This window comes from Artemia franciscana, chromosome 18 (assembly GCF_032884065.1).
Source record: "Artemia franciscana chromosome 18, ASM3288406v1, whole genome shotgun sequence".
Lineage (NCBI taxonomy): Eukaryota > Metazoa > Arthropoda > Branchiopoda > Anostraca > Artemiidae > Artemia > Artemia franciscana.
This window is the reverse complement of record NC_088880.1, coordinates 1652444-1665356: the sequence shown is the minus strand read 5'-3', so window position 1 is coordinate 1665356 and position 12913 is coordinate 1652444. Positions and strand designations below refer to the sequence as shown.

The 12913-nt window shown below is 33.1% G+C and overlaps 1 protein-coding gene across 5 annotated transcripts in view; it reads right to left on the bottom strand.

Moving 5' to 3' along the window:
- Positions 1-12913, bottom strand: part of LOC136038487 (uncharacterized) — a 138929-nt gene that overhangs the window by 105073 nt on the left and 20943 nt on the right. For 3 of the 5 annotated variants that reach the window (XM_065721565.1, XM_065721566.1, XM_065721564.1), the window contains exon 2: positions 10553-10642. The exons of the other annotated variants lie outside the window; for them this stretch is intronic. In XM_065721565.1, the coding sequence (XP_065577637.1) occupies positions 10553-10570 (18 nt within the window). In that variant the 5' untranslated portion in view covers positions 10571-10642. The remainder of the gene's footprint in view (positions 1-10552; positions 10643-12913) is intronic. 5 annotated transcript variants of the gene reach the window in all.

The following is a 12913-nucleotide window of genomic DNA, read 5'->3' as shown; positions in this document are numbered from 1 at the left end:
TTTCCCACCAAGTTTTATCCTGATCCCTCCACTCTAAGTGTTTTCCAAGTTTGAGGTTTCCCCCTCTCAACTCCCCCCCCAATGTCACCAGATCTGTTCGGGATTTAAAATAAGAGCTCTGAGACACGGTATCCTTCTAAATATCAAATTTCATTGAGATCCGATCACCCATTCGTAAGTTAAAAATACCTCATTTTTTTCTAATTTTTCAGAATTAACCCGCGCCCCAACTACCCCCAAGAGAGTGGATATGTTCTAGTTATGTCTATAATGTATCTAGGACTTTTGCTTATTTTTCCCACCAAGTTTCATCCCGATCCCTCCACTCTAAGTGTTTCCCAAGTTTTAGGTTTCCCCCTCACAACTCCCCCCTCCTAATGTCACCAGATCCTGTCAGGATTTAAAATAACAGCTCTGAGACACGATATCCTTCCAAACATCAAATTCACCCGTTCGTAAGTTAAAAATACCTAATTTTTTCTAATTTTTCAAAATTAACCCCCCCACTCAACTACCCCAAAGACAGCGGATTCGTTCCGGACTTGTGCTTATTTTTCCCACCAAGTTTCATCCCGATCCTTCCACTCTAAGTGTTTTCCAAGATTTTAGGTTCCCCCTCCCAACTCCCCCCAATATCACCAGATCCGGTCGGGATTTAAAATAACAGCTTTGAGACACGATATCCTTCCAAACATCAAATTTCATTAAGATCTGATCAACCGTTCGTAAGTTAAAAATACTTCAATTTTTTAATTTTTTTCCGAATTAACGGGCCCCCCACCCTCCCCCCCAGGTGGTCAAATCGGGAAAACGATTATTTCTAATTAAATCTGGTCCGGTCCCTGATACGCCTGCCAAATTTCATCGTCCTAGCTTACCTGGAAGTGCCTAATGTAGCAAAACCGGGACCGACAGAATTTGCGATTGCTATATGTCACTTTTTTAATACCAAGTGCCATAAAAACAATCAGATAATACTACTAAAAAAAAACTATTTTTTTATTTCATAAGCCATAGACATGGCCACCCACACTGGCTTTTATCAGAGAGGCAGTCAGTAAATTTTCTAAGGAAGAGTTTAGAACTCTTATTTATTTTTTTTTTTATCATTATATTGCACAACCTAATGAAAATTTTAATACAACAAAACTTTGACAAACATTTCCATTCAAAGGCTTAATCCTAAAATGTAAGTTTGAACAACTATTGGACATCGGTGTTTATAATTCAGCCATATTTTTAAAACTCACTTGAGAAAGTAACTCTATTTTATTTTTGCGATTATTAATTTTAATTACGTGGACTTCCTGCTTTTTATTCCGTTTGCCCTAAGGACGGCAGAGCGAAGATCTTGGTCAAATTATTCGAATTTTCAAAAGGCAAAATATACAAATAAAATTTTATTGTACTGTGTGCATGGCTGTATATTTGGCTTTAAAATACATTTCTGTAAACAAAGTAATATAATATAAAATAGTATAACATAATAAAGGTAAAAGCAACATATATAAAAACATATTATAATCAGCAAGGAAAGTATGTTGCTCAACTTCTTACATTCTTCATAAAGAAAGAAATTTCTTTTGTTTTTCTTTTTTTTTATGAATTTATCTAGGTTATGGCCTACAGTAATGCCTCCCCAGAAGGAGACATGGTAGAACAAAAAGCAAGACATTTTTAGTTTACTAATTTTATGATCATTTTTATGATTTTGTTTGCTTTTTGGAAATTCCCGCTCAAATAGTTTCATATAGCCCTATACTATGAAAAAAAAACTTACCAAAAAAATGATGGAATATTTGCTTTATAATGTGTAACAAGTATCAATAAATCCTACATCCTTGTCCCCCCCCCCGCCATTTTTATCTGTTTTGAATCAGTTTTAATAAAATATTATGTTTTTTTACAGAGTTTAGGGCTATATGAGACCATAGGAGGGGCCTGGATATGAATTGTCTAAGACAGTACAAGACTCATCGTAAAGAGCAATAAGCATCGAAAAGATCCATGTTAATATTGTAAACGTACACGAAATTTTATTAAGTTTTTCGGTTAAGGTTCTGATGTCTCGTTCCGTCTCATGATTACAGATAAGGTGTTACGCAGGGTTATTAACCCTCGCAGAACCCGGTGTGAAGGGGAGAACCTAACGCCAAAATGCAGTGTGAAGACCGGGCTCGTATCCAGAATTTTTTTCTGGAGGAGGGGGTACAGAAAAATTTTAAAAGCGCATCAAAATTCGTTTATATTCATATTGTTACGTGTTTACCAAGCGGACAAACATTTCAGGGGAGGGATTCTATCCTCCCCGGATAGGCCTTGGTAAATACAGCTTAAGGTAGGATAATTCAACGTCAAGCCGTAAGTTATGCCAGTGTGAAAAAAAAAACATGCGAAGGTGTGAAACCACCATCAAGCAATTTAAAAGCAGCTGTAATCAATCTGAATTGTACACCCCTCTGAATTGTTGGCGGTGGTAATATCTTAAATTATACAGAAACGGAAAGGGTTCTATAGCAACCCTGGCGGCAACTTTGTACGCTACAATCAAATTCTCACATTAACTTTGTAAACTTAAGACGAATCACTTAATGGATATTAAGATCCGGTCAATGCACGCATTATATATTCTGATTGCTCAAGTCAAATACAATAGAGGAAATCAGATCGAATTTAATTAACCTAGAAATATTAATCAAGGTGTACAATTCAGTTTACAGATAGATGAGAGAACTGCGTCCCATAGTGAAGCAACATAGTGAAGTACCAGTGACATTAAAATGAAACATTTTGTACTGTCTCTGGGCAAAGGCGGTTTAAGGAGGGTGACAAATAGAGCACTTTTCCCGGGCGCAGAAATTCTACGGGCAATAAATTTCACATAAATCATCTAATGATCATAATCATTTGAAATGTTAAAAATCTTATTTCAAAAAAGTAAAGATTGCAGTTAATTAATGAATATGATAAATAAATCACTAACTAATTGATAAAATAAAAATAAAGTAAAAATAGCGATAAATAAACAATTTAAATAATGATTTAAAATAATCAATTAATAAAATGAAAATAATTTTGTTATTAGATGAAAAATGTGCCAAATATTTGGGGAGACAAGGGGGGGGCTAATTTGGATTTTGACCCGGGTGCAAGAGAAGCCAGAACTGCTTGTAGCCAATTTTAGATGTATTCTCACGTGAGAGCTATGATTTTTGGATTTTTATTTTGGTTGTTTCAAGTCATGGACTTTTTTGGACATAGGAAAAACACAGAACAATTTTGTAGATTGGGAATGGAACTGTATGAATATTTAAAATTACGAAAAAAACAACAATAAAACGTTACATTTCTGAACATATTTGGGGAAAAAAACTGACTAGGTTTTACGTGTATCGTGTTTTATCAACCAATAGTTTTAAGGACTCAACTTTGGGTGTAAAAAAGGCCCATCTACAATGGGATTTTAGTATTATTGTGACTTAGCTGGTTTAACTTTAAGCCAAATTTTTCATTTAATTTTCCTGATTGGCTGAAAAATTTTATGAAACTGCGATTGGCTAAATTATAACTAGCTAATTTCCGGTTTTAGTAAAAATTTTTTTGTTAATAGGCCATTGGCACGGAAATTCAACAAAGAAAACTTTACCCTCGGCTCTCACAGAAAAAAAGAATCTGTTATGACTGGCAATATCTATGAGCTGCATGAAAGAGCAATTTTATTTGCAGTTAGGGTGACACTCCGATCATTTAAATAATACATTTAATAAATAAATGTTAAACTTACAACCAGAAAGAAATCTTAGTACTACTAAGGAAATATAAAGCAATAACGTAGAAAATATTCAACCAAAAGATAAACACGATAATAACAGGAGAGAAAATTAAAAAAAAATGAACAGGGGAAATTAAACAGGAAATTTTTGTTTTGTAAATCATCTGAACTAAACTTCTACATCTGAATAAAAAATAATAATAAATCCAAAAAATATAAAAATAACTAAGAGACTAAAAACCAGATCCACTCCACAAAACTTCAGGAGTTCAACCCACTGACTCAAAATTACCCTATTTCTATGGTGAACATTATCATACTGTATATCATGAAGATGTGAACTTTTATTGTTTGTGTGTTTTTTTCCTTTTCTTTATTTTTTTTTTATTCAATTTAGTTTGCATTTTTCCCGTTGATAAAGGCTTACGGACTTGAAACTGAAATATTCGGACTTGTATTATCTTTAGTGAAAAATAATTATTTTTCAATGTATTGTTTGATATATTTTACCTGTTTTTCGGCATTTTCAATTATTTTTATTCGCAAATGGAAATCTAGTGTGGTCTCAGAAATTATTTACCTTCATGGCAGGAATAATTGACTGGCCACACTGTTTTTCCATTTACGGAGTTTAAGAGAGAAAAAACAGGCACAATTTAAATAAAACAGTGGAACAAAAACAAAATATTAGTTTATAATAAAAATCCAAATATTTCGACTCCACGTCTGGAGACGAAACCTTTATCAAAGGTTTTGACTTTTTTCCGAAAATTTCGAGTTTTTTCTCACCTTATATATTAGTTTATAATATGAATTTAATTTATATATTAGTTTTTTCTAACTAAATTTATATATTAGGGTATTTTTTCAAGGGGCTTAGAAAAAAATTTATAAAACGAATCAAGAAAATTGGATTATGTGCATTTTCTTACGTTTTCACTCCCTGAATACGACCTTGTATATTCATAATGAACTCAACATACAATAAAGCAATCCTTAACTTAGCAGTTCTAAATTCCTATCAGAGAAACTCATTCGACTTTCAAATATATTGTTACAGAAGAGCTTTAGAAACAGAAACAAAAAAGGCGTGTGCTGGAATCCAATAGCGATAATCGCTTTAAATAATTAGATATCCTGTTGTTTTTTCCACTTAAAGTACTCACACTTAATGGGTAGTTTCCTTGATTTATTCACAGGGCTTCTAATTCCTAACTTCTATCCTATTGTCAAACTTGAGGCTAAATGTTAATCAGTTTTTATAACGGGCAGATTCATATTTGGCGTTGCTACATAGGCTCATTTGAAGATGAAATTTTGAATATATTTTTTTAAGGATAGTGTAGGCATAAGTCTTCTGGATTATTGGTCAGCTAGCTGGGAAATATTTTTAACATATGTAGCCGACTTATTTTAATTATTATGTAGTATTATTAGTTAAACCAATGTACAAGGGTAACTTGTAAGAAAAAAAACACCAAAGTTTGGCTTTTTTTAATGTAATAACAAGGTAAAATAGCGTATTGACAAGAGTCTGGTCTTAGTTCTGGAAAAACAACACAATTAAGAAGCTTGAAACAATGTCAAGAAACGCTAAGCGCTATATGGCGTTGGCATTTTATAGACACTTGGGACTAATCATTGAATTAGACCAAAGAGAAACAGGAAGATTACTGTCCCATTCCTTCGCATTAAAAGTGTACTTTAATTCTATTGGTTTATTTTTGTGATTTCAGTCGTCACAGTTTTTTAGCCAGTCACATTGTTCCTCAAGCGCATGTCAGATAGAGAAGTCAGACGGACCCGTGTTTTTCCCCTTGTCAAAATTTGCTACGTCAAACTTGCTTATCAAATTTTGACAAGATTACGTCTAGTTTTGTCTTATTTTCGCTACGTCAAATTTTGAACCAGTAAAAATTACACAGAATCTTAATGGTTCTTTTGTGTGAAATTTTAAGCAAGTTAACACACATAAAGAGTTTTGAGTCACAACAACTTTTAAATGTAAACTCTCTGATTCTCAATAGTTAAAACTGCATTCTAAACACAGCAGATATCCTGGAATTTCACTTGAGAACTTCAAAATTAAGTAGTCCCCAATGGAAAGCTAGGCTTTTTATTTTATTTCCTTTTTATCGGTGGCTCAATCAGAGTTGTACAGTATCCATTCGTGAAAACAACCAACTAGGAGATTTATGAAAGCGAAAGCTTCAGGTAGACTTTATGACGGACCGCCAAAATATAATTTTAAAAATAGTTTCCCAAACGGTCTAATGCACTAACTCCATATTCGACACTGAACGAATTTAAAAGAAGAGAAACATGGAAGGGATTAAGGATTGATACCTCAACATAAGTTTCAAAAATAACTTATTGGGAGTGGGCAGAGGCGGCCTTACTGGTGCGTGAAGCCTTGTACAGCCGCCACTGTGCAGGGCCTGACGTCGTGGTCATAATGTAGCGGGAGCAATAATAATGCAGCCTCCGAAGTAGAAGAAAAACGGAGAGTGGGGTGCCACAGGGAGTCTCAGAGTGGGGATAAATTAAATTAGCTAAAGAAACAAGAGAAAAGGACATTTGTCTGGTAATTAGGGCCAAAAGACCTAACTATCTAGGGTTTTGACGTTTTTAGGGAGTTTTGACAGTTTTACAGTCGCTGGCCCTGCTCCAAATAAAGGGATGCTACATATTTGGAAACCTCAGCCGTGGATTCCACGGCTTTCTCTGTGAGGCCACTCGCGAAGTCAAAAAATCACTCACGTGATTGTAATTCGTAACATATTTGGATTTGTTACCGCGGTTCCCCGGTAGGCATGGGACCTGGGGCGGTCGGACTACTTGCCACTCTCAAATGCCAGCTTGGAAATGGGGAAGGAGATAAGCGTTACAGGGATGAACTAGTTCAGAAGGCTTGTACTGTTTAATAAAGTAGAATTGAGAGAAAGAGTCAAACTTTAGCGTGAAGAGCGGGGCGCTGAGAAGGGAACAGCCCCTTTAGTACACGGAGTGATTTCTGTTCGTTTTAAGTTTTAATGTCGCTCCGTACTTTCAGTTCAAAAAACTAGTTGTTCTTTTTATTTAATAGTAAAAGGAACCCGCATATCATCACTGAAGGTTTCCATTCACCTTCAAAGGAACTATAAAAACAAAATTGTTTTATCAGATTGTGTACAGAAATTACTGAGATAAATATCCAAGGGTCGAGCATCGGGTTCCCGTCGTCTACACAGGAAGTGCAGAACCACAGTTGGTTGCCACCCCCAGTGATTTATCACTATCTCGTGATTTTTTTTTTATTATTGCCTAAAAACCAATCGCTAAATCAGTACATAAATCACTATATTATCGAAGAAAATCACTAAATTAACCAAAAAATCTGGTGATTTTTTTTGCGCCGGATGGCAACCCTCTTTAAGACAGAAAGTTACATAGACTAAAATTAATTATTTTTATTCCTTTAATTCTTGAAATCTCTTCTTGAAATCTTTTTTGCAACTTCTGAATTCTCTATTTGTCGGATAACCCTTAACCTAATCGTAAATAAATGGAAAAAATTAAATCAGAAAAAGATTTTCCGAAAAAGAGAAGGAGCAATATTAAAACCAGAAATGACATAAACGGAAAAAGGGTTGTCCTCGGCTGGGGTGAGAGGAATAGATTTAAAGGAAATGAGAACTTCCTTAGAGGGTGCAAAGAAGGAGGCTTTAAATAAACTGGGATGGAGCAGGAGCGTGCGTAGCTATGTTGGCCTCAGTCGGCTTGGTGCTGCGGTGAGCTGTTAGTAGTAGCAGTAGTAATTTAGCCTAACATAAAAATAACAGATACTATTATGAATAAATAAATATTTGATATCACATCTTGATAGCAAGGCTAAGTATTCTAGCAAAAACTCAAGTCGAAATTACAATTCAGGACTCATTTGGCACAATAGGTCCGAATTACCTTCTATTATTATATAATCCCTTTTGAGCTTTTGTGTGAAGTGGTTTTCATACTACATAATTTTCTATACAAAGTAGTTAAGCTACGTTACGGTAAGTACTTCTTTTTATGCTTAATCAAGTTTTTTTTACACTAGGCTAACGCAACATTTATAACACCATCATAATCCTCGCAATCATTATAAGCTAACAATTCAAAAATTCAAAACGTGGAATGGAGATGTGGATTCAAGGTAAAAAAAAAGTGGAATGGAGATTTGGATTCAAAACGTGGAACGTGGATTTCATGCTCTGATCAAGCATGAAAGGCTTTCTAGGAAATGTCCATTAAATTATTTTTAAAATCAATAAATTGATCATTCGGATGGTTCTATATTGAGTCTTCCGAAACGTAACGTAAACTTACACAACGTAAAATTGCGAACAGAGCTCAAGTCCACTTTCAATTGGCTACATTATGGACAAAAATTTGCTCCGTAAAGCAGGGTCGTACCCAGTATTTTGTTCGGGGGTGGGAGGGGGTGCAAAAGGATCTTTTCGGAAAGGGGTTGCAAAAATAAAAATTTGAAAAAACACATCAAAAATGCGTTTATATTCATTTGTGTTATGTTTTTACGAGTCGGAAAACCTTCGGGGGGAGGGGGGTCAAAACCCCTAAACCCCCTCCTAGATACGGCCTTGCTGTAAGCTAGCAAAACTTAGGGTCTTAATTTATGATAGTATGATAGGATCTACGGGACAGCATGAAAGAACCATGAACCCTGTGCTCACTGCACATCAGAACCGTATCCAGGATTTTTTTTTCGGGGGAGGGTGCATTATTTTTCGCGGGGATGCGGTTTATAAAAATTGAAAAACAACATCAAAAGTTTCTTTATATATATTGTTACGTTTTATGAGTCAGGCAAACATTTCAGGAGGGGTTCAAGCCCCCCACTCCCCAGGATACGGCCTTACTCCTCATAAAAGTGCTTAGAAACGTTTGGGAACCGAATCTGCTGAAAAGTGATCAGTCCATAAGCCAGAACCTTCACATTTACTGAGGCAAAATTACCTCATATGGGGTCAGGTAGAATGGCTCAAGTTGTGACAGAGTTAAACAGGTGGGAAGACGAATAAGAAATGGTAGGGGAGATCAAATAATATTGAAAAAATAGTTATAACGAAGTTCAATGGGGGAGGAGAGCCGTGTAACAAGATCATATCATGCATGCTACTGAGAGTTGCCCCCCCCCCATTAATTGGGTAAAAAACTATTATACAGCCTATACCCCTTGACTGTCGGATATGGACCCCTATTACCTCCTCCAATAAAAATACAGGAGCTACTCCCCTGGGTGCCATATTTGACTAATTTCGCTGCCTGAGTCCCTGCGGTTAGTTCTTTTACTATTCTTATTTAAAATCACCTCGACTTTTTTCAGTGTAAAATGTGAACGAAGTTCCACGGGGAGGAGCGTTGTGTAACAAGAACGTCTTATGCCCCATAATGAAAGCTATGACATTTAGCTGATATCTTTTATTTTTTCTACCGGATATACTAAAAAAAAATTCAATCCGCTACTTTAACATATTTTTGCCAGTTTTGTGATAATTACAACTTTTCTCCCAAAAAAAATCGTCAAAAAAAAATATTCGAAAGAGTAAGTCAAAGCTTATGTGTTTTTCGAATGCAGTATGCCTTTTAGAAAAAATTAAAAAGACTTAAGTTGCCAAAATTAAGAAATAAATAAAGACCATCTGGCATAAAGGTGTCAGGATCATCTAGACAATAAAACCAGACGTACACTACTTTTTAGTCTACAATACTACAATACAATACAGTTTATTTTTTTATGGATTTACCGAATTGTCAATTAAACAAATTATAAAAGAAATCAAAATTACTTCTTTCAATTATTTTTAAAAATTTTAGCTAACAGAGGTACCAACTGGAGGGGGGGGGAATTTTAAAATTATCTTTGGTGTTTTCATCGAAAAAATTAAAAAACCAACAAAATTACCCCCCTCCGCCTTATATCTTGAACATTACATTTTTTGTGCATCTTCGTCAAAGCCAAAAAATGAATAAATTAAAAAAGCCATAACCTTTTCTAGCTGCACTTGTGTGAATTAGTGTTAATTAATAAAATGAATTCCCTTCCTAAACCATAAAAATCCTGCGCCATAGTAATGAAACAATTTACATTATTCTGACGACCATTCAATATTACACCCCAACAAATTCGGAGTTGGCTAGGAGCCAACAGAGAATACCGTCACAACTATTTTAGCACAAACGTGCACAACTATTCAAAAGGCTCCCTGACACAATAATGTACTATATACCCAAACGAAATACAATTATTTAACAATATATTTGGTACTTGTGTATTATAGCAAGTTCATGATCTGTTGTAAAACCGGCTTCTCTGCGTGCACTCGGAGATAATTAGCTAAGCCTGAGTGAGATAAACTAATGTGCAGTATATATTAATTAAAAATTTAAGATATATAGTTGGTTATGTTGGGTTAAGTATTTAATATAATGCGTTCTAGGCGGCCTGCTTTCCTGTTGTATTTACCATAATTTTGTTATTAAAGCATCATATTTGCTTCATATTTTGGAATATTTCATTATGATTAACCTAACTTCACTCTTAGGGTATGGTCGCTATAATACGTAAGTATCACATATTGTAACGACCAGATATTTTTTATTTATAAATCCATAAAAAAAAAATGTTCCCACAACTTAGAAACGTTATTCTTGCTCTTCTGTGAAATCCGGAAAAGGGAACAACACCGTTGAATGGTACAGAACAACAAGATATGCAGCTCCTTGGAGGAAATAACTTACTTTTTTATTGGGATCCATTAAGCTTCTTCTGTGAATCTTCGGAGTTTTTTCCTTTTCATCCCGCTATACGATGAAACCAAATTCCTTGAACTATTAAAAAACAATTTTTTTCAGAACATTTCCAAACAAAAATAGACAATAGCTAAACGGATGGTCAAATATACATATATATATACATATATATATATATATATATATATATATATATATATATATATATATATATATCTTCTATATATATAAAAATAAGTTGTCTGTCTGTGGATGGATGGATGGATGGGTCAGGTGACGTCACCTGAAAAAACTGGATCAGGTGACGTCAAAACTGAAAAAACTAAAAAAGGCAAAAACTACAAAAAACTAAAAACTAATAAAAAAAATAAAAAAGCTAAAAAACTAAAAAAAGGCAAAAACTACAAAAAAAACTAAAAAAAAAACTGAAAAAACTAAAATAAGGCAAAAACTACAAAAAAAAACTAAAAACTAATAAAAAAAGTAAAAAAGCTAAAAAACTAAAAAAACTAAAAAAACTAAAAAAAGGTAAAAAACTAAAAAAAATAAAAAATAAAAAAAACTAAAAAAAGGAAAAAACTGAAAAATAAGCTAAAATAAAGGTAAAAACCAATAAAAAACTAAAAAGAAAAAAAGGAAAAAACTAATAAATGACGACACTCAAAGAGAAAGCGACCAGGACAAAAGGAATGTTCGATTAGCAATCAACAAAGCACCGGGACACAGGGAGTATAAATGACGACCAGGACATACTATATATATAAAAATAAGTTGTCTGTCTGTGGATGGATGGATCAGGTGACGTCACCTGAAAAAACTGGATCAGGTGACGTCAAAACTGAAAAAACTAAAAGAAGGCAAAAACTACAAAAAAAAACTAAAAACTAATAAAAAAAATAAAAAAGCTAACAAACTAAAAAAACTATAAAGGTAAAAACCAATAAAAAACTAAAAAAAAAACTGAAAAAACTAAAATAAGGCAAAAACTACAAAAAAAAACTAAAAACTAATAAAAAAAGTAAAAAAGCTAAAAAACTAAAAAAAACTAAAAAAACTAAAAAAAGGTAAAAAACTAAAAAAAATAAAAAATAAAAAAAACTAAAAAAAAGGAAAAAACTGAAAAATAAGCTAAAATAAAGGTAAAAACCAATAAAAAACTAAAAAGAAAAAAAGGAACAAACTAATAAATGACGACACTCAAAGAGAAAGCGACCAGGACAAAAGGAATGTTCGATTAGCAATCAACAAAGCACCGGGACACAGGGAGTATAAATGACGACCAGGACATAAGTAAAAACAAAAACTATCTATATATATAAAAATAAGTTGTCTGTGGATCTGTGGATCGTGGATCAGGTGACGTCACCTGAAAAAACTGGATCAGGTGACGTCAAAACTGAAAAAACTAAAAAAAGGCAAAAACTACAAAAAAAACTAAAAACTAATAAAAAAAATAAAAAAGCTAAAAAACTAAAAAAACTAAAAAAAGGCAAAAACTACAAAAAAAACTAAAAACTAATAAAAAAGCTAAAAAACTAAAAAAACTAAAAAAAAAGGCAAAAACTACAAAAAAAACTAAAAACTAATAAAAAAAATAAAAAAGCTAAAAAACTAAAAAAACTAAAAAAAGGTAAAAAACTAAAAAAACTAAAAACTAAAAAAAACTAAACAAAAGGAAAAAACTGAAAAATAAGCTAAAATAAAGGTAAAAACCAATAAAAACTAAAAAAAAACTTAAAAAACTAAAAAAAGGCAAAAACTACAAAAAAACTAAAAACTAATAAAAAAAGTAAAAAAGCTAAAAAACTAAAAAAATTAAAAAAACTAAAAAAACTAAAAAAAGGTAAAAAACTAAAAAAAATAAAAAATAAAAAAAAATAAAAAAAAGGAAAAAACTGAAAAATAAGCTAACATAAAGGTAAAAACCAATAAAAAACTAAAAAGAAAAAAAGGAAAAAACTAAAAAAAATTTTCATCTAAAAAACTAAAAAAAACTAAAAAAGGTAAAAACTAAAAGAACTAAAAAAGAAAAAAATAAATGACGACACTCAAAGAGAAACAAAACTAAAAAACGAATGTATATACAGACCGGGACACCGGGATACAAATGACGACCAGGACACAGGGAATATAAATGACGACCGGGACACAACTACAACGGGGACACCGGGGGAAACAGGGGGATGTAAATGACGACCGGGACACCGGGACAGGGAATGGTCGATTAGCAATAACCATCAACAAAGCTCAAGGGCAATCATTAGAATCATGAGGTATAGATCTGAATACAGATTGTTTCCCCATGGACCATTATATGTTGCATGTTCAAGAGTCGGTAAACCTGACAAT